The sequence below is a fragment of the Panthera tigris genome, chromosome B2 (assembly GCF_018350195.1).
Source record: "Panthera tigris isolate Pti1 chromosome B2, P.tigris_Pti1_mat1.1, whole genome shotgun sequence".
Lineage (NCBI taxonomy): Eukaryota > Metazoa > Chordata > Mammalia > Carnivora > Felidae > Panthera > Panthera tigris.
The window spans coordinates 54,684,978-54,707,158 of record NC_056664.1 but is presented as its reverse complement, the minus strand read 5'-3'; the positions used below and the strand labels follow the sequence as shown (position 1 = coordinate 54,707,158).

Genomic DNA, 22,181 nt, shown 5'->3' with positions numbered 1-22,181 from the left:
TTTGGTACATAAACATTTATAATTGTTAGCTCTTCTTGATGGATAGACTCATAACTATGATACAATGTCCTTCTTCATCTCTTGTTACAGCCTTTAGTTTAAAATCAAGTTTTTCTGATATAAGTATGGCTACTCCAGATTTCTTTTGATTTCCAGTAGCATGATAGATAGTTCTCCATCCCCTCACTTTCAATCTGAAGGTGTCCTCAGGTCTAAAATGTATCTTTTGTAGACAGAAAATAATTGGGTCTTGTTTTTGTATCTATTCTGATACCCTATGTCTTTTGATTGGAATATTTAGTCCATTTACATTCAGTGTTATTATTGAAAGATATGGATTTAGGTTTGTCGTGTTATCTATAGGTTTCATGCTTGTAGTGATGTATCTGTTCCCTTGTGGTCTTTGCAACATTCCACTCACATGGTACCCCTTAGGATTTCTTGTAGGGCTGATTTAGTGATGATGAATTCCTTCAGTTTTTGTTCGTCTGGGAAAACCTTTATCTTTCCCATTCTGAATGACATACAGGTGTGCTGGATAAAGGACTTTTGGCTACATATTTTTCCTATTCAGCACATTAAAAATTGCCTGCCACTCCTTTCTGGCCTGCCTAGTTTCAGTAGATAGGTCTGCTATTGCCCTTATGTGTCTACCATTGTAGGTTAAGGCCCGTTTACCCCTAGTTGCTTTCAGAATTCTCTCTTTATCTTTGTATTTTATCAGTTTCACTATGATGTCATGCAGAAGATGGACTCAAGTTACATCTGAAGGGAGTTCTCTGTGCCACCTGGATTTCAATGTCTGTTTCCTTCCTCAGATTGGGGAAGTTCTCAGCTATGATTTATTCAAGTACACCTTCCACCCCTTTCTCTCTCTTCTTCTTCAGGAACTCCTATGATAATATTATTCCATTTCATTGAATCACATAGTTCTCTAGTATTCCATTTCATTGAATCATTAGTTCTCTCTCCTTGTGGTCCAGAATTTTTTTAACCTTTTTTTTCAGTTTCATCTTTTTCCATAATTTTACCTCCTATTTCACTTATTCTCCCCTCTGCCGTTTCAATCCTCGCTGTCACCACCTCTAGTTTATTTTGCATCTCCTTTACAACATTTTTTAATTCATCATGACTATTTTTTAGTTCCTTGATCTCTGTAGCAATATATTCTCTGCTGTTCTCTATGCTTTTTTCAAGCCCAGCGATAAATCTTATGACTATTATTCTAAATTCTTGTTCAGTTATACTGTTTATATGTGTTTTGATCAATTCTTTAGCTGTCATTTCTTCCTGGAATTTCTTTTGAGGAGGATTCTTCTGTTTCATCATTTTGGCTAGTTTTCTGTCTCTCATGTGTTTTGAAAGCTTATTATGTGCCCTGCACCTGTGAGTACTACTATTAACGAGGGGTCATACACTGTCAAGGGCCTGGCCCTTCAGGAGGTGTTTTTTGGAGTGTGTTACTTGCTCTCTGTTGTTGTGACTTTGGTTACTATATCTCCCTACTTATAGTGATGTTTTAGACCCTCCACCAGGTGTGGTTGATTGAAGTAGCCCTGGAAAGGAAAACAAACAAACAAGAAACAAAAAACAAAAACAAACACACACCAAAAAAATCAAAACAAAAAACCAAACACCAGCTACACGTAAACAACAGGGTAGAAGCAGTGCTGATGGAATAGGTCTTATCCCTTACAAAGAGTGAAATGACAGGGGTGAGGAAAAATAAAGTAAAATAAAATTGACCAGACAGAGAAACTATATGGCTTAATCCAGAGAGAAAGAAAGGAAAATAAAGAAGGAGGCAGGGAAAAATAAAATAAAATAAAATTGACCAGATATAGAAACTATACCACTTAATCCAGGAAGAGAGAAAGGAAAATAAAGAAGGAGGTATAGAACATGTATAAACAGAATAGATTAAATATGTTTGCATAAACAAACCAACAGCCAGAGTAGCCAAACTAGAGGAAGGAAGAGATAAGAAGGAGAAAAGGAAGGAAGAATTTATTTATTTATTTATTTATTTATTCATTCATTCATTCACTCATTCATTCTGGGGCCCTGGAGGAGGGCTATCTGGTTCGTCAGCGTCAATCCCATTCCTGTAGATACACAGTTGCCAGGCACAGAGGGGCGTAGTTTCATGTAAGCAGGTCCCATTGTGGGCCCACTGTCAGTTCCCTGAAGGGGATGGGGAGAAAAGTGGTGACACCAGTCTCTCCTCCACAGACCCGGTGTCCCAAACCACTCTGTTCAAGCCGTCCTCACTGTGCCGTGGGTGCAAACAAGGTGGTTTGTCCCACTCCACCGACTCCTGTGCCTCCCTGGCACTTGGCTGGGATTTAAACCCCGATGTCTTAAAGAGTCCTGCTCTATGTGCCCCAGTTCTGGGAAAGAGCTGCCCATACTGCCTCACAGCCACCTCCAGAGTTTTTTTGTTTGTTTGTTTGTTTTTGTTTTTGTTTTTTACTGATTCAATTTCATTGCTGGTAATAAGCCTGTTCATATTTTCTATTTCTTCCTGTTTTCATTTTGGTAGATTATATGTTCCTAGGAATTTATCCATTTTTTCTAGGTTGTCCAATTTGTTGGCATACAGGATTTTACAATATTCTGTAAAATTGTGTGTAAATCTGTGGTGTTGGTTGTTATTTCTTCTCTTTCTTTACAATTTCATTTATTTGAGTCCTATCTCTCTTTCTCTCTTTTATGGGTCTGGCTAGAGGCTTATCAATTTTTTTGATCTTTTCAAAGAACCAGCTCCTGGTTTCATTGATGTATTCTATTGTTTGTTTGTTTGTTTTGTTTTTTGGGGTTTTTTTTAATTTTAGTTTTTATTATGTTTTTCATCTCTAATCTTTATTATTTCCTTCCTTCTGCTGGTTTTGGATTTTGTCAGTTCTTGTTTTTCTAGCTATTTTCAGTGTAAAGTTACATTGCTTATTTGAGATTATTTTTACTTCTTCAGGTAGGTCTGTATTGCTATAAACTTCCCTCTTAGAATCACTCTTTCTGCTTCCCCCAAATTTTGGATCATTATGTTTCCATTGTCATTTGTTTCTAATTAATGTTTTATTTCTTCTTTGATTTCTTGGTTGACCCATTCATTATTTAGTAACATGTTATTTATCTTCCATATATTTGTGGACTTTTCAGATTTTTTCTTGTGGCTGATTTCCAGTTTCATAGCATTGTGGTCAGAAAAGATGTATGGTATGGCTTTGATGTTTTTGAATTTGTTGACACTTGTTTTATGGGCTAATAGTTGGTCTATTCTGGATAATGTTTCATCTGCACTTGAAAAGAATGTGTATTTGCTGTGTTAGGAAGGAATGTTCCCACTGTATCTGTTAAGTTCATCTTGTCCAGTGTGTCATTCAGAGCCACTGTTTACTTTTTTGGATGGAAATAGTTCATTTATTTTGGATGATATGTTCATTGATGTGTGGGGTGTTAAAGTCCTCTACTTTTATTGTATTACTATCAATTAGTTCCTTTATGTTTGTTATTAACTGTTATATATGGGTATTCCCATGTTAGGTGCATAAATATTTACAGTTGCTATATCTTCTTGTTGGATTGTCCCCTGAATGATTATATAATGTCCTTCATTTTCTTTTGTTACATTCTTTGTTTTAAAGTCAATTTTTTTCTGATATAAGCATTGCTACTCTGGTTTTCTTTTGACATCCATTTGCATAATGAGTGTTTCTCAACCCTTTCACTTTCAATCTGCAAGTGTCTTTCAGTATGAAATAAGTCTCTTGTAGGCAGCATTTACATGGGTCTTGTTTTTTTAATCCACTCTATCACCCTATGTGTTTTGATAGGAGCGTTTAGTCCATTTACATTCAAAGTAATTATTGATAGGTGTGTATGGTCATTTTTTACTTGTTTAGTGGTTGTTTTGTAGGTTTTTTTAAATCCTTTTCCTCTCTTTCATGGTTTGTTGGCTTTCTTTAGTGATACACTTGAATTCCTTTTACTTTATTCTTTCCAGATCTATTGCTGTTTTTTAATTTGCATCTTCTGCATATAGCGGTCTATATTAAGTTGATGATTGCTTAAGTTTGAACCTATTCTTTTTTTTAATATGAAATTTACTGTCAAATTGGTTTCCATACAACACCAGTGCTCATCCCAACAGGGGCCCTCCTCAGTGCCCATCACCTACTTTCCCCTCCCTCCCACCCCCCATCAACCCTCAGTTTATCCTCAGTTTTTAAGAGTCTCTTATGGTTTGCCTCCTCCCCTCTCTGTAACTTTTTTCCCCCTTCCCCTACCCCATGGTCTTCTGTTAAGTTTCTCAGGATCCACACAAGAGTGAAAACATATGGTATCTGTCTTTCTCTGCCTGACTTATTTCACTTAGCATAACACTCTCTAGTTCCACCCACGTTGCTACAAAAGGCCATATTTCCTTCTTTCTCATTGACAAGTAGTATTCCATTGTATATATAAACCACAACTTCTTTATCCATTCATCAGTTGATGGACATTTAGGCTCTTTCCATAATTCGGCTATTGTTGAAAGTACTGCTATAAACATTGGGGTACAAGTGCCCCTATGCATCAGCACTCCTGTATCCCTTGGGTAGATTCCTAGCAGTGCTATTGCTGGGTCATAGGGTAGGTCTATTTTTAATTTTTTGAGGAACCTCCACACTTTCTTCCAGAGTGGCTGCACCAGTTTGCATTCCCATCAACAGTGCAAGAGGGTTCCCATTTCTCCACATCTATAGTTTATAGATCTATAGTCTCCTGATTTGTTCATTTTAGCCACTCTGACTGGCGTGAGGTGATATCTGAGTGTGGTTTTGATTTGTATTTCCCTGATGAGGAGCGACGTTGAGCATCTTTTCATGTGCCTGTTGGCCATCTGGATGTCTTCTTTAGAGACGTGTCTATTCATGTTTTCTGCCCATTTCTTCAGTGGATTATTTGTTTTTTGGGTGTGGAGTTGGGTGAGTTCTTTATAGATTTTGGATACTAGCCCTTTGTCTGATATGTCATTTGCAAATATCTTTTCCCATTCCATCGTTGCCTTTTATTTTTGTTGATTGTTTCCTTTGCAGCGCAGAAGCTTTTCATCTTCATGAAGTCCCAATAGTTCATTTCTGCTTTTAATTCCCTTACCTTTGGAGATGTGTCAACTAAGAAATTGCTGTGGCTGAGGCCAGAGAGGTTTTTTCCTGCTTTCTCCTCTAGGGTTTTGATGGTTGCCTGTCTCACATTCAGGTCCTTCATCCATGTTGAATTTATTTTTGTGAATGGTGTAAGAAAGTGGTCTAGTTTCATTCTTCTGCATGTTGCTGTCCAGTTCTCCCAGCACCATTTGTTAAAGAGACTGTCTTTTTTTCCATTGGATATTCTTTCTTGCTTTGTCAAAGATTAGTTGGCCATACTTTTGTGGGTCCAATCCTGGAGTCTCTATTCTATTCCTTTGGTCTATGTGTCTGTTTTTGTGCCAATACCATGCTGTCTTGATGATTACAGCTTTGTAGTAGAGGCTATCTCTCCTTCTGTTCAGAATGATAGCTTTATTGGATATTCTTGGCTGCAGGTTTTTCCTTTTCAACACTTTGAATATATCATATCACTCCCTTCCAGCCTGCAGTTTCTGCTGAAAATCTGATAGCCTTATGGGGTTTCCCTTGTATGTAACTGTCTTCTTTTCTCTTGCTGATTTAAAATTTTTTTATCACTACTTTTGCCATTTTGAATATTATATGTCTTGGCACGGACCCTTTGGGTTGATTTTGGCAGGGAGAATCTCTGTCTGTCCTGAATGTCGATATCTGTTTCTTTCAACAGATTTGGGAAGTTTTCAGCTATTATTTCTTCAAATGAATTTTCTGCCCTTGTATCTCCTTCTCATGGGATCCTTTTAATGCAAATATTAATACGAAGCTACTGAGTTCCCTAAGTCTATTCTCATCTTGCATAATTCTTTTTTCTTTCATTTGCTCAGCTTGATCACTTTCCATTACTCTGTCTCCCAGGTCATTAATTTGTTCCTCTGCTTTCTCTAGCCTGCTACCCCTTAACGTTTCTTATAAGGTCAGTTTAGTGGTGATGAAACTCCTTAATTTTTGTTTGGGAAACACTTTATCTCTCCTTTAAGTCTGAATAATAACCTTGTCAAGTACAGTATTCTTATAGGTAATTTTTTTCCTCTTAGCTGATTTAATAAATCCTGCCATTCCTCTCTGACCTACAAAGATTCTGCTGAAACATCAGCTGATATACTTGTGGGGTTTCCCTTGTACGTAACTAGTTTCTTCTCTCTTGTTGCTTTTAAAATGTTCTCTTTATGTTTAAACTTTGACATTTTAATTATTATGTGTTGTGGTGAAGACCTCCTGGGATTCATCTTATTTGGAACTTTTTGTTCCTTCCTGGATGTTTGTTTCCTTCCTCAGGTTAGTAAAGTTTTCAGCAATTTTTTTTTCAAGTAAGTTTTCACTTTTCTTCATCTCTTCTCCTTATGGGACCACTATACTGTGAATATCTATTCACTTGGTATTGAAGAGATTCCTTAACCTATCCTCATTTTTTAATAAATTCTTTTTTCTTTTTACTGTCAGCTAAGCACTTTCCAGTACACTATCTTCCGGATCATGAAGCCCTTCTGCATCTGCTATTCTGTTGATTCCTTCTAGTATATTTTTCATTTCATTTATTGTATTCTTCAACTCCAATTGGTTCTTTTTTATATTTTCCATATCTTTGTTCTGTTTTTTTTTTATGTTCATTTATTTTTTTTTTAATTTTTTTTTTAACGTTTATTTATTTTTGAGACAGAGACAGAGCATGAACAGGGGAGGGGCAGAGAGAGAGGGAGACACAGAATCGGAAGCAGGCTCCAGGCTCTGAGCCATCAGCCCAGAGCCCGACGCGGGGCTCGAACTCACGGACCACGAGATCGTGACCTGAGCCGAAGTCTGATGCTTAACTGACTGAGCCACCCAGGCGCCCCCTTTTTTTTTTTTTTTTTAATTTTTTTTTTAACGTTTATTTATTTTTGAGACAGAGAGAGACAGAATGTTCATTTATTTTTAAGAGAGAGAGCACGAATGGAGAAGGGGCAGAGAGGGAGACAGAGGATCCAAAGCAGATTCTGCACTGACAGCAGAGAGCCCAATGCAGGGTTCGAACCCATGAACTGTGAGATCATAACCTGAGCCGAGTAGGGTGCTTAACTTGCTGAGCCACCCAGGTGCCCCCTCACTTAGTTTTTCCACTCTTCTCTCCAGTCTAGTGAGCATATTTGTGATCATTACTTTAAACTCTTTATCAGGCATATTTACCTGTTTCATTTAGCTTTTTTTTTTTTTGAGGGTTTGTCTTATTCTTTTTAGGGGGGAGTTTGGCTTTTTGTGTTTCTGTGAATTAGTTGGAACAGCTACTTCTCCAAAACTTGAAGGAGTGATCTTGTGTGTGGTCATCCCATGTCTTTGCTGTGTGCCTGGTGACATTGGCTGGCTGGAGCTGCGGCTGGCTTGGGCTGGGGGTCTGAAGCACTTTGTGCTGGCCTATCTTGGCCAGCTGAAACTGGCTGAAACTGAGATGGGCATGGGCAGTTCTGGACTCTCCTCATAGGGCACCCTGGTATGGTGGCTGAAGCTGAAGTGGGTGCAAAGCAGGATGGGTCCTGGGCCACTCTGTGCTGGGAGCACTCTGGGAGCTGAAGTGAGTGCAAGCCAGTGTATTGGGTGTACTCAGCACAGGGGGTGCCCTGTTGGGGTAACTAAAGCCAAGGCCGGTGTGCTCTGGGGTGTTCTGAGACACTTCATACAGTAGATGCCCTGGTAGGGTGACCAGTACAGAGGCAGGTGGGGGACTGGGGGTTCCGGAGCAGTCTGCACAGGGGATGCTCTGGTGTGGAGGCTAGAGCTGAGAGGCAGGCTATGGACTAGGGGTTTCCAGGATGCTCTATGCAGGGGGTTATCTGGCTGGGTGGTTAGAGATGAGCAGGCATGAGCCAGGAGGTCCCACAGTGCTCTGCTCTAGGGGTGCTCTAGCAAGCTGTCTGTAACCAAAGTGCTGTGGCCCTGGAGTATTCTGGTATGCTTTGCACCTGTGTCACTTGGGTGCCAACCAGAGGCATCCGTGTGCACCATTCTGTGGCCTCCTGGGTTGGCATAGGCTAAGAGTCTAGGGGCTCACTGAGACAGCAAGCTGGCTGTGGCATCCAGAACTCTGCTACCGTCCTCAGTATCAAGGGGTAGGGAGCATAAACCATGCTGCTTAACATCCCATCTGGCCTGGATAGAGTCCCACCAACTCCCTGTTTGGTGGAGTTGTAGGGCTGGATCTTTTATATACTAGTTGCTCTTTTAAACTGGCTTTTTCTTGTGTTCTACTCCTTCAGTACTCTCTCTCCCTACTGCACTTTGCATCAGGGATGGGGTTCCCTTGTTACCGTGTCTCTCTCTTGTCATTCTCTATGTGGCCTATCTTTTGTTGTACATAAGCTGTCCAATTGGCCCTTAGTTCTTCAGGAGGAATTGCTCTATAAATAGGTGTTGATTTGGTGTGTCCACAGAGGATATGACTTAAGGGTCTTCCTACCTCACTATCTTAGGCCAGAACTCACTTTGGTATTCTTTTACCAAAAGGTAAATTGCTTATCTCCATTTTGTTTAGTTCTTTCCCTGATTTTGTCATGTTCTTTCTTTTGGACAGTATCCCTCTGTTTGACTTTCTCTGTTGCTACGAATTAGGTGAAATAACTACCTGAGTGTTGAAGGAGTGGCCCTGGGTAGTGGCATGGACTGTGTGTTCGGTGGCTCTGGTTGGCTGGCTAGAGCTGGAGGGCTCGCGGGCCGGAGGTCCTGACGCACTTGGTGCCAGGGCTGCATTGGCCTGGACAGCTGGAGCTGGAATGGATCCTGGGGTGCTTGCCTTGGTGCCACGCTAGCAGAACAGCTAGAATAGGGCAGGCATGGGCTGGGGCTTTCTCTACACCGGGGCGGCCGTGGTGAGATGGCTGGAGTGGAAGCCAGTGCCGGCTAGGGGTGTCCTGCCATGCTTAGCACCTGGGCCACCTTGGCAAGATGGTTAACATATAATGGGCACAGCCCAGGGATGTCCTGGTGTGTACCACACTGGGGCAGTTTGGTAAGACAGCTGGAGCTGGTGTGTGCTAAAGGCCCAAGGCTCACTGAGGCAGCAGATTGACTAGAGTGTCAGGATGCTGCTCCTGTCTATACTGCCAAGGTGGAGGGGGAACATAAATAATGCTGGTCACCAGTGCCTTCAATCCTGGAGAAAATTTCCAGCAGTTCTCTACTGCTTGGCAGATGCTCTAGGTTTAATAGTGCATTGCCTTCACTTATATACAGTCTAGTTGCTCTTTATGTTACTGTTTTACGGCTGTGCCCTAGGTTAGGCGAATCTGCATCCAGGCCCTTCAGTACCATCCCTCCCTACTGCAGCTTGTAGCACTGGGAGTGGGATTCCCATTACTGTGTATCCAGCTCTCCTACCCTTCTTTGTGTGGCCCCTCTCTATCATTTGTTGTGCAGAAGCTATTCATCAGCCTTTAGTTCTTCAGAAAGAACTGCTGTAGGTGTAGGTGTAGGTTGGGTGTGTCCCGTGTAGAATTCAGGATTTTCCCATGGCACCGTCTTGGATCCCTCCTCATAATATGACTCCTTCAACTACACATTAATACACATTTTTGCATTTATTGACAAAAATGGTCCAGAAAAGGATTAAGTAAAAATTACAGTGGTAAGGGTTAATAGTTGTTCTTAGTTCTACTGTCTCTAGGAAACTGTAAGCAGTCTAGAAAGCTGTTATGTCTCCTAAAACAGGACTTAGATCACACCACTCAAGTGTTAGATTTCAAGAGAAATTCTTCCTTTTTTCCCTTTTGTCAAAGCAAAATAGAATGGAGGTCTTTGTTTTTACCCGTAAGCCTGCTTTCCAGAGGATGAACTGGGGTGGGGTGGAGGGAGTAGACAAAGAGGTTAAAAAAGAAACAGGCAAAATCTTGAAAGAAATGAAAGCTAGAGAGGAAAAAGGGTTCTTAAGCGTTTAAGAATCATTCATTGAAGTAATCCTCTAGTCCTTCCATATCCACTTCCAGAGAGGAATTCAGAGAGGCCAGAGCAGATGATGCATCCTTGTTTTTCTGGACACTTGGTTTGGGTTGAGGAGCTTCTGGTTGGATGGACTCCTTTCTGATGTCTTTACTACCAGTTAGAATCCGTTGGCTCTCAAAAAAGAACTGGTTAGGATGGCTCAAAGAAAAGCCACAATCATCCACCTGTGTAAGAAAGCAAATGTATGTATTAACACAAAGCAAAGGTATAAATAGAGGGACTTCATAAACCAGTCTAGACCTTGTTCAAAAACTAATGCCCAGAACATGGATCTTAGTAGTTCTCGGTCATAATACTCAATCCAGTACTTACATGATTTCATTCAGAGGGTGCTTCAACTACTACCTAAACATTAATGGCTTCTTGCATTTGTATTTCCAACCCAAACCTCTGCTCTTAGTTCCCGTTCCCTATCCAACTCTACTTCCAGATCTACCTCTTAACATCTCAGATGGCTAAGCAAAGTGGCTGCCATATTGTCTGTCAATAAATATTTTGTTGTTTAAAAAAAAAAAAGGAAGAAGAAGGGTATAATCTTTAAACATTCCAGAATTGGGGCACCAGGATGGCTCAGTTGGTTAAGCATCTGCCTTCGGCTCAGGTCATGATCTCGTGGTTTGTGAGTCTGAGCCCCACATCAGGCTCTGTGCTGACAGCTCAGAGCCTGGATTCTGCTTCTGATTCTGTGTCTCCCTCTCTCTCTGCCCCTCCCCTGCTTGCACTCTGTTTCTCAAAAATAAACAAAACATTAAAAAATAAACATTCCAGGACCATAGGGAGTGGACATAAACAGACACTGTTTTGATATTGGTCCCTGATACCACTCATGTTTTAGAGTATATTTATAGATCTGGCCTATGTAATCCCACTTAGTATCATAAACACTGAAAAAGCAACCTAATGTAATTTCTTCATTCCAATCTTGAGTTTTCCCTGCTCTTACTTTTTATATAAAATTTTTTTCTTTTGGTAATTTTCAGTGGGACTTAACATAAAACTATGAACTTGCTCATGTTTGCATTATTTCTTTTCACAAATACTATCACTAAACTTTAAATTCAATCTTGAATATCATTTCCAATTACCCATTACCCTGTGCCTTTACTATTCAATGATGCTTTATAAGGTGTTCAGATGATACTTGAACATTTAGCAAATACTATTTTTAACTGTGATTCTAAAATTTATTAATAAAGAAAACTATATTCCTTAATATTAGCATGCACTTATTTAATGACTACTGTGTGCCAGACATTATTCTAAGTGGCATAAAACACACATATATACTCATTCACAAACATGCATATATTTAGTTAACTTCCATTAAGAGCCCTGTGAAGGTAAATTATCAGTATTTCCCACTTTAGAGAGAGGTTAAATAACTTACCCAAGATCACGCACTGGCAGGGCTGGAGATGGGATATGAATTAGCACAGTCCATGCTCATAACCAGTATGTTCTGCTGTCATGTCCTTGTGCCAAGGTCAATGATTTTATAATGTATTCATTTCTTAAGTTGTATAAACCTTTACTAACTCTTGGGCTGTGACCTAAGAGCAAGATAGCTCCTAAAGTGTAAACCTTTTACATGAGTCACTTTCTACACACTCAACCAGTGGGTCAGATTGAATTGATCACGTGTCGAATCTCTGCCCTCCCTGCCTTCTGCAGTGGAAGCTGACAACCAAAGGATACCATTTTACTGCAGTTATTTGTTGTTTTTTTTTTGTGAGGGGGTATTTTCATTTCAATTTTTTTTTTTTTTTTTTTTTACAAACTGAGAAGCCATTACACTTTTTTGTTCATTTGTCTTATATTAACCTTTTTATGTCTCTCTTTGTACTGAAGTGACTTGTATATATATAGTAGGTATCTAAATATTTGGTGAGTTGAGCCCAGAACCAACAGTGTATACCAGTCATATGTGCCACGTTATGAGCTGGTAGTTTTTCAGCACACAAGAATGCATTTGACTAAGTGTAAAGAAATTTCCAGCCTAGTGAAGTCAGTCATATACTTAACACTCTTTTATTCTTGATAGAGGTTTTTAAGGGTCACAGATAAAGGCTTATTATCTCCATATTAGAGACACATTCTGGCTGGGGAGATCAAGGAAGGCTTTGTGAGAGAAGTGCTATATGAGTTGAATTTGGGAAGATGGAGAGAGTGAAAAGCTGGGATAATGAGGTCAAGGTTAATACAAAAAGCAGAGCCACATGAGCAAGGTAAGAAGCAATGTCCCTGGAAAGCAAGTAGATCAGATGGCCTGGTGTAAAAGGCATATAAAAGGGAATAATAGGAAATGAAGTTGGAAAGACAGACTGGGGCCCGACCTCAGAGAGCCTTGAAAACCAGGGTAAGTAGTCTAGACCTAATTTTGCAGGCATCAGGGAGTCACTAAAAATCCTTGAGAGGGGAGGTGATGTGATTAAAGCAATGCATAATCGTATGGTGGATTAAAATGGATTAGCAGGGGTTTAAAAGAATTGCTGTCATGGTTCAGATGGTTCAGAATTAACCCTTTTAACAGGTGAACCAATAAACAGAAACAAGGTGTTTTTTGGTAATACTTGAATACCCCAGGATTCTCTGATTCTCTTTAGTCAGTTGTTGATATATGTTGGGCCAATAATTTTATAGTAAAGTCAGTGCATAGTAGATTGATAGCATTTAGACTAATTCATTTTAAGAGTTATTACTCAGGTCACTAGAACAAATTTTTATCTGCTACCTTGCTGCTTAATTTTAAAATGTTTCCTGAATGTTTTATGATAAATCTATAATTTTTATTAACAATGGAGTCATTTGTGAACTTCATTATATTCGATTTTTCACGCAATTCATTAAAAAGTAGGAGATCCAATATAAAGTTTGCATTTTACCAAGTGTTTCATGAAAAGTTTATTATGTAACATATCAATCAGAAGGCTTTACATTTTAGAGAGAACATTAGAGATTGGAAAGACCTTGAAGATCCTTTCAATTGAACCTTCTACATGTAAAACTAGGAACATGAAGCCTAAAGAGATTACCTAGTTTACGCAAAATCATTGAACAAGTAACTGGTTTTGTCTGAATTATAATTAAGGCCTTTGACCAGATCACTTAGTTGCTATCAAATCTGTTTTAAGAGGTTTTATGCAAAGTCAAATAAACTTACAATCATAACATAATATTTTTAAAATTTTTAAAGATGTTTATTTGTTTTTGAGAGAGAGAGATGGTGTGAGCAGGAGAGGGGCAGAGAGAGAGGGAGACACAGAATCTGAAGCAGGCTCCAAGCTGTCAGCACAGAGCCTGACACAGGGCTTGAACTCATGAACTGTGAGTTCATAACCTGAGCCAGAGTTGGATGCTCAACTGAGCCACCCAGGCGCCCCAAGATTATAAAGATTATAAAAAACATAGTGGTATTATTTCATGTAAAAAAAAAGAATCTACTGCTTTGGCTATAATTACATTGGAGATTTTCTACACCTAAAGTTTCAACGCGTTAAAATTCTCAATACATCTATCATCACGGAGAGGACTCTTAGGATTAAAATAAATTAAACTTCAATTTGGACAAAATGAAATCTTTATAAGCCTCAGTTTCCTCATCAATGAGGTAGAGATATTAATATGGTTGCTATGGGGAAAACCAAGAAAACAGGAGTGTAGAAAGAAAGTTGTTGGTTCTATGCTATCTACTGGCTTTGCAAAGACTCAAGAAAAGCAAGTCACTTAAAAAAGAAACAAGTTGAGGGGATCCTGGGTGGCTCAGTCAGTGGAGACTCAGACTTCGGCTCAGGTGATGATCTCATAACTCCCTCTTCTACTTGAAAGAAACCTGAACTGGAAATTATTGATGGCATATTATAGGTGTAATTTAAAAAAAAAAAAAGTTGAATTCCAGGGTAACTGGGTGGCTCAGTTGGTTAGGCATCTGACTCTCTTGATTTCAGCTCAGATCATGATCTTACAGTTTGTGAGATCAAGTCCAGTGTGGAGTTCTGCACTGACAGCGTGGAGCCTGCCTGGGATTCTCTCTCCCCACTTCTCTCTGCCTCTCCCTTGCTCTCTCTCTCTCTCAAAATAAACATTAAAAAAAAAAAAATTGAATTCCAATCTCAAAACTATACTCAAATGAGACCTTGCCCGTACATTGAAAGATGAATAAAAGACCTTTAAATGTTTTTAACTTTAAAATATATTGTTTAAAAAATGCACATATTTTTTATTCCACTTTAATTTTCTTATTAACCAACTAAAACAGTGACAAGGGTCTTGAATCAAGGGCATGTACCATGTTACTATGTGACATTTGGGTTTTCAACTGTCTCTCTTAGGTTTGGGATTGCATTTTTGTAACTCATTTTGCTAATAAGTTCATTTTACTGAACTTATGGTCTAATTCAGTTGCTTGATAGCATGATGAAATTATGAAGTTTCCTTCTGTATGGTGGATTGTACTTTTTTCTAAAATAGATTGTCTTTTAAATGTTTTTTCTTTCAGTTTTATTTCTGGCTAAAGGAAGCATAATGGCTGCCATACAGTTTCCTTTCAGCTTGTCCAGAAAAATTAACTTTGGTTTATGCCCCACCCTCCCCACGAAAACAGATTTTACTTCAAAATGAATTTAGAATAGAGAAAGCAAATTATCCCCATAGAAACCCCCAATTTTAATTTATTTCTGCTTAAAGGTCAGCAGCTATTTCCTTTACTCCTTATTTTTAAAAAAGTAGGAACATTCTAGATTTGGAAACAGTGAGAATTTTTGTTTCTTTCCTTGCCGTTTTTCTTAACTAGCTGCTATTGATGATGTTTTCCTTTTGGTGGGTCATTTTTTATGTTTTGTACATTGTGTTCACTAGTGAGAAAGGGAAATTCTGTGATGCATTTTCATTCTGCCATATTAGCTTAGTAGTCTCAAAGTACTGTAAGGGATATGAAATAAGATCAGTGTAGTTGGCATCCAGGAAGAAGGAAATGGGTTGGACGCCTTTTTAGGCTACATTATAAATTTTGGATTTCATCTTCAGAGCAATTGGGAAGCCCTTTAAGGTTTTTTTTTTAAAGCAGTTTACTAAAATAATCATGTTCCTCTATTTTAAAGATCATCCCAACAGCTGTGTGGAGGGTAAAGACCTGGAATGGTGCATGTGTTGTAGACAGTGGGAAATGAGTTAGGAAGCTACTACCATGATCCAAGCGAGAGACAAGATGATGGCTTCTAGCCCAGTACTCTAATTGATATCCATAATAATGACCCTGAATTATTATAAAAGAGCTTAATTCTATTTGGTATATCCTGTTCAAGATTGCAGGCAAATGTGATAGAATTTAATAAGATTTCTGCAAAGATTTATATGGTGGGAAAAAAATGCTCGGCTATTTGGAAAATAAGTATCAAGAATGACTCAGTTTGCTAAAGAAATGATTTTCAATTACAGTTCGGAGATTAATCCACACAAGGCCGAGTGTTTTCATTTACACACGGAGCATACCAAAAGCAAAAAACAGACCACAGTATAAAACATTGCTCCCTAAAAAACACTGAGGAAAACAGATTTCAAGCAGCCCAGATTTTGACATCTACTAACAGAATCTCTCTCAAACATTTGCTTGGAATCAACATGTTCTGCACACGATGACCTTCACACAAACATAGGTCTCATATTTCTGCCACAGCAAATGTAGATTTTGAAGGAATGGAAGCAATATTGTTTTACCTATGGGATGTTTGGGTTTTAATCAAGAGATTTTGCAATGACAGCTTATGATGAGGCAGCTGGTAATACCAAAAAAGCCATATGGAACTATCATAGTGCGGCTGTAAATGGTATCAATTAACTGGTTCATTTTCAAAACTTTCGTTAAAATGAGTTTGATCGCAAAATCCTCAGGAAAATAAATGTAGCTTTAAAAATTTTTGTTAAGTGGGGAGGCAGGCAGGATGGCAGAAAACTGACAATAAAAATGGATTCTAGTTTTAATTTAATGAGAAAAAATAATAGATATTCACAACTAAAAATCTATAATGAGACATCTAGCGAATTCAAACAGCCTGTTTATTCCATTGATTTTTATGTGGCTTAAGTTATATGTGGGAGGATTTAGACATACATCTTTTCAATATCTTCACTAATCTAAGGCAAGTTTTTAAATTGCCCATAGCAGTAATATTCCTGTAAGAAAAGAATACTCAGTAGATACTACAAAAGCAGATCTGGGACTAGAAAATTTCTTCTTATTTTTTGTGATTATGTCACAAACTCAGTGTTTAAATCTAATTTTCACATCTTATTTTAAAAAAAGGAAAGAAGTTGAATGACAGACCTTAATTTGTGGAAGTTCTGAGGCGTCTTATTAAAGAGAATCCACAAATAATTAAGAACTCTCAAGCTGAGTAGGTAAATTAAGGAATATGGTCTCTAAGAAAAAGGTTAATTCAAAACTGGTGTGGAAAATATCAAACAAATGTGGGTTACCAGGTGAGATTCCTAGACTGCTAAAACTAATGAGAATTTGTGCTTGTTTCTATTTAAGTGAGGTTTATTTTGTCTTTTAAATTTTGTGAAAACAAAGTCTTTATGGTGGTAAATAACAGTAATATTTTCAACAGTTAGGTGTAATAGAAAGAAGGGGAAGACCCACAGCAGACAGTGGTGGGGATGGTTCTGGCTCCGGATCTCCTATTTACAAATTATGGTACCTTGGGCAAGTCATGTAGAATTGTTGGTTTTCAGGTTTTTTTTTTTTCTTAACATAAACTATGATAGTTGGATCATAAATGTAGACAAGAAAATGCTAGTGACCCTCACAGTCATTATTACAGGTACAGTATCAGATTCTATAGAAGCACACAGTCATGGTCAGGCTCATAAGCTTTAATGACTTACTTAGTCCATCTCTTATAAGCAGTAGGACCTTACACAGGTTGCTCACCTTCTCTAAACTTTATTCATAAACGGGAATAAAAATAGTACCTCACTGTAGTACTGTAGTGTGCATCAAAAGAGCTAATATGGTCAAAGTACTTAGTGCTGTATTGGGCATGTGTTAAGGGTTCTACAGATGCCGGTTACAGTACTGTATTCATTATTGGTAATATTATAGGATATACTTTTCCTATGAAATATTTTATACTATAAGAGATTCTGTTATTATATAACCAAAATATAAAAAATATTTCATAAAAACTAAATAGGAAAAATAAAAATGATTATAAAAAGCATAGCATGGTAGCTGATGATGAATTCAGTGAATGCAACATCTTTTGGGGGAGGGTCACGGATGAATCCCTTTGAAACCTGATAAACAACAGACTCTGAAAAAATGCACATATACATTCGCAGAAAAAAATGTCTCAGGAAGTTGGATGTCTGTCCTAGGTTAGGGAGCCATGATCAAGACCAGCAGTTGCAAACAGGGGGTCAGTGACCTGCATTTCACCTGCAGATGTGTTCTACTGACTTGTATACAGTCTTCAAACTTGTCGATGTGAATGCCCCTAACAGGATGTGAATTCATCAGCACACCATGGTGCCTCCCATACTCTCTGGTGTTAATTTCAGCCACCTTCACAGTTTTTTTTTTTTAAAGTGAGAGAGAGAGAGAGAGAGAGAGAGCATCTTAAGCAGACTCTATACCCAGCACAGAGCCTGATGAAGGGCCTGATCTTACAACGCTGAGGTCATGACCTGAGCTGAAATCAAGAGTCAGACACTTAAATGACTGAGTCACCCCGATACCTCTACCTTCACTTTTTTGGGTTATTTGCCTAACCTCTGTAGGCCTCTGAGTTGTGACCCTTGCTTTACACATTTCAGAACCTACTAGTAGGTCTTCTTATATAGGCATATTTTGTTTTATTGCATTTCCCAGATATTGTGTTTTCTACAAATTGAAGGTTTGTGGCAACCCTGCAGTTGAGGGAGTCTATCGGCATTTTTCCAGCAGTACTTGCTCACTGTATGTCTCTGTCACATCTTGGTAATTCTCACAGTATTTCAAACTTCGTTATTTTTGTTATGGTGATCTTTGATGTTACTACTGTAATCGTGTTGTGGCATCAGAAACCATGCCCATGTAAGATGCCAAACTTAAACTGATAAATGTTGTATGTGTTCTGACTCCTCCACTGACTGGCCATTCTCCTGTCTCTCTTTCTTCCAGCCTGCCTATTCCCTGAGACACAGCAATACTGAAATTAAGCCAATTAAGAACCCTACAATGGCCTCTCAGTATTCAAGTGAAAGGAAGAGCCACAAATCTCTTACTTTAAATCAAAAGCCAGAAATGATTAAGCTTATTGAGGAAGGCATGTTGAAAGCTGAAATAGGCCAAAAGCTAGGCTTCTTGTGCCAGTTAGCCAAGTTGTGAATGCAAAGGAAAAGTTCTTGTAGGAAATTAAAAGTACTACCCCAGTGATCACACAAATGATAAGACAGCAAAACAGCCCTATTGCTGATATGGAGGAAGTTTTCGTGGTTTGGACAGAAGACACACCAGCCACAAGATTCCCTTAAGCCAAAGCTAATCCAGAGCCAGGCCCTAACTCTCTTCAATTTCATGAAGGCTGAGAGAAGTGAGGAAGCTATAGAGGAAAAGTGTGAAGCTAGCAGAGGTCGGTTGGTTCATGAAGTTTAAGGAAAGCAGCAGTCTCTGTAACCTCAAAATGCAAGGTGAAGCAGCCAAGTGTTAATACAGAACCTGGTGCAGGTTATCCAGAAGATCTAGATAAGGTAACAAATGAAGGAGCTACACTAAACCAACAGATTTTCAATGTGGACAAAAGAGTCTTCTTATGGATGAGCACAGAAAGTGGTTTCATGATATGGAATGTACTCCTGGTGAAGATGTTGGGAAGATTGTTGAAATGACAACAAAAGATTTAGAACATGACATAAATTTAGTTGAGGAAGCAGCAGCAGGGTTTGAGAGGACAAACTCCAATTTTGAAAGATGTTCTACTGTGGGCAAAATGCTACCAAACAGCATCGCATGCTATAGAGAAATCATCCATGAAAGGAAGTTAAGTTGATACGGCAAACTTCTCTGTTGTCTTATTTTTAAAACCAACCACAGCCACCCCAGCCTTCAGCAACTACCACCCTGAACAGTCAGCAGTCATCAACATGGAGGGAGGAACCTCCACCAGTAAAAAGTTATAACTTGTTGAAAGCTCAGATCGTGGTTACTATTTTTTAGCCATAAAGTATTTTTTAATTAAGGTATGCAAAAATACCTATTAATACCTGTCATAATGCTACTACACACTTAACAGACTACAGTATAATGGAAACATAACTGGTATCTATACTGGGAAACCAAAAAATGCATTCAGCTCACTTTATCATGATGGTCTGGAGCCGAACCCGTAATATCTCCAACGTATGACTGTACTATAGAAGCATGGCAAAAGAGGCTAACAAGATAAAAACCAAACACATTTCCTTGAGTCCCTTGCAGTCAGGGGTCTTACATGTAACTAAAGTTCAGCCATGCAGGTAAATATGAGATATGGGAAATAAGAGGAACATGAGGTGGCAGCCAGAAGTAAAACAGATTTTCTACAGGGAAGATGGCAAAAGCCTCTGGTTTTCCTAGGCACCTAGGGCAACTGTTCTACAGCTACTCCAAGATTTGGCTACCTAAGGCCGTTGGTCAAATCCAGCCCACTATCTGTTTTGGTAAATAAAGTTCTACGAGAACACAGTCACGCTCATTCCTTTATATATGATCTATGGCTCCTCTGGACTACAAAAGCAGAGATGAGCAGTTTGACAGAGACCATATGGACAATACGGCCTAAAATTTTTACAATCTGGCACTTTCCTAAAAAAGTTTACTGGCCCTCGGTCTCATCCCTAGACGTGAAATGGTGGGTGGCAGCTATAGTAGAATAAGGTTTTCTCATTGTGTAGCTTCTCCTTGTTACAGTATTTCTGGGTCTGTAGATTCCTAGATTAATTCTCTGGCCCCTCTATCAATTTTATAAGTTACCTAATACCATGTGATAAATCCCTTTCTGGTGAAAATAGCTGGAGCTGCAACTAAAAACCCTGAATGAAACACAGAATAACAACAAAACAAAGGATTAGGCCATAAAGTTTAAAAATGTACTTACATTATGTGTCATCTCGAAGTACTTCTGACAGGCTACTTGGTAATGTGTCCCTTTTACTAAATCCAAAATCTAAAATGAATGGGAAAAGGAGAAAGCAAAATTAGAAACTAAGTCTCTCTAAACCACTGTAGCTCAGGGTTGTTGGCCTTTTCATAATCTTTATTCCAGACAGGAAATGCATTAAATCATGTAGCATGTTGTACTTCTGCAGCCTGGGCACCGTGATAATTTTGACATTATACACCAGCCGCTTAGGTCAGCATTAAGCTACAGATGACAAGAGATAGTAAGTGATCTTTGTGACCTACCAACTGTGAATTTCAATAACTTTACCTTGACAACAAGATGAAAACAGATCCTAGTATTATGACTTTGACAGTTATTGTCAGAACATCACCTTGCAACTTCTCTTCCAAAATTATAGATATAAATCTAGTAATCTAAATGATTGGTGCATGAAGCAATCAGGTGTACTATTTAGATTTTTATTTTCCACATTACAGTTTATACAGATACAGCTCAAAATACAGCTGTGTGCCCATCAGGAAAATTTAATGTAAGTCCTTTGGAAGAGTGTCTGTGGAGAGGGAATGCTTTTACCTTCAATCAGATTTGTTCTTTTTTTGAAATGAAGTTATTTCTAGTAAAGCTCAGCAGAATATGAGAGTGAATAGTCTATTCTGAACACCTATTAGGAACATCATCCTATCTTTTGTAAATACAATTTGCTTTCCAATTCTACTTCATGTAATCTCTTCAGAGCGGTACAAACTCCCATTCTTATCAGCCAAGTGCAATGCCAGTTGAAATTTGTAAAGTTTCACTACCTCCCCTGCCAAATAAATAAAATATATATTTGGCCTATTTATCAAACACAGTAAAAATGCTGGAATTAAGAGATAGCCTAAAATGAAGGGAAATGTAATTCTGGAGAAATGTTCATTTCTATCCCTTTTCAAAAGGCTGACCTTCCTGTGACAACAGAAATGTACATGAAGTCTCAAATTCCTGCTATCCTCATTATTGAATATAGCTTACATCTTTCGACAAACACACAAAATTATTACAGTTACAGAGCAGGAATCATACAATACTGACAGTGTGCTTAAAAGAACTGTTTTCTTTGATTGTCTTATAGATTACATTTCTGCATTTCAGGTCACCTTTTATTAAATCCTTTATGAAAGACCTATATAAATGCCAACTAACCACAGCACCCAGGATCCTATTTGACCTGTCCATTTTTCTCCAATTCATTAGAGCAGAAATGAAAAATAAATCAATTTAAAATCAATGGCTATAAAGTTTTAAAACTGAAGCAAGCAACAAAGTTTTCAAAGTAATTTTAACACTGAGTTCGTATTCTCCAATGTTTTTACATACAGATATTCAAATTGTGTTGAGATGAACTTATAACTGATTATTTGCAAACATCAATGATACCATGAAGGAATATCTGTGAACTACAATTTTGGAGAAGCAAAGCCTTCAAACTTTAGTTAAATTTAAATGATACCGTAAATTACCTGAAGAGAAATGAATTCACAGAAATAAAAAGCTCAATTGTGTGGTATATAACAAAGCTCTTTTATGTAAAAACACAACAATAAATCCAACATCATATTCTATGTATATACATATTCTTAAGATATATATATTTAAATATATATGAGCTTATATACATATATTTAAATATCTTCCTTGGAAAGTAAATATGTAACATTATATACAAACATTCTAATATATATATTTGGGAAACATTTTTTTAATTAAAAAAATTTTTTTAAATTAAGTTTATTTATTTAGAGGGAGTGGCACAGAGAGAGGGAGACAATCTCAAGCAGGCTCTGCACTGTCAGTGCAAAGCCTGACATGGGGCTCGAACTCATGAACCGTGAGATTATGACCTGAGCTAAAACCGAGTCGGACACTTTACCGACTGAACCAATCAGGT

General features: G+C 38.2%; 1 protein-coding gene across 4 annotated transcripts in view; it reads right to left on the bottom strand.

The window, feature by feature from the left end:
* Nucleotides 1–9,645: 9,645 nt before the first annotated feature.
* PRIM2 (DNA primase subunit 2) overlaps nucleotides 9,646–22,181 on the bottom strand; it is a 344,380-nt gene continuing 331,844 nt past the window's right edge. The window contains exons 13-14 of one of the 4 annotated variants that reach the window (XM_042986602.1): nucleotides 20,228–20,296; nucleotides 9,646–10,279 (exon numbers count right to left, since the gene is read on the bottom strand). In XM_042986602.1, the coding sequence (XP_042842536.1) occupies nucleotides 10,055–10,279; nucleotides 20,228–20,296 (294 nt within the window). In that variant the 3' untranslated portion in view covers nucleotides 9,646–10,054. The remainder of the gene's footprint in view (nucleotides 10,280–20,227; nucleotides 20,297–22,181) is intronic. The other 3 variants (XM_007095550.2, XM_042986603.1, XM_042986604.1) reach the window with 3 other exon arrangements.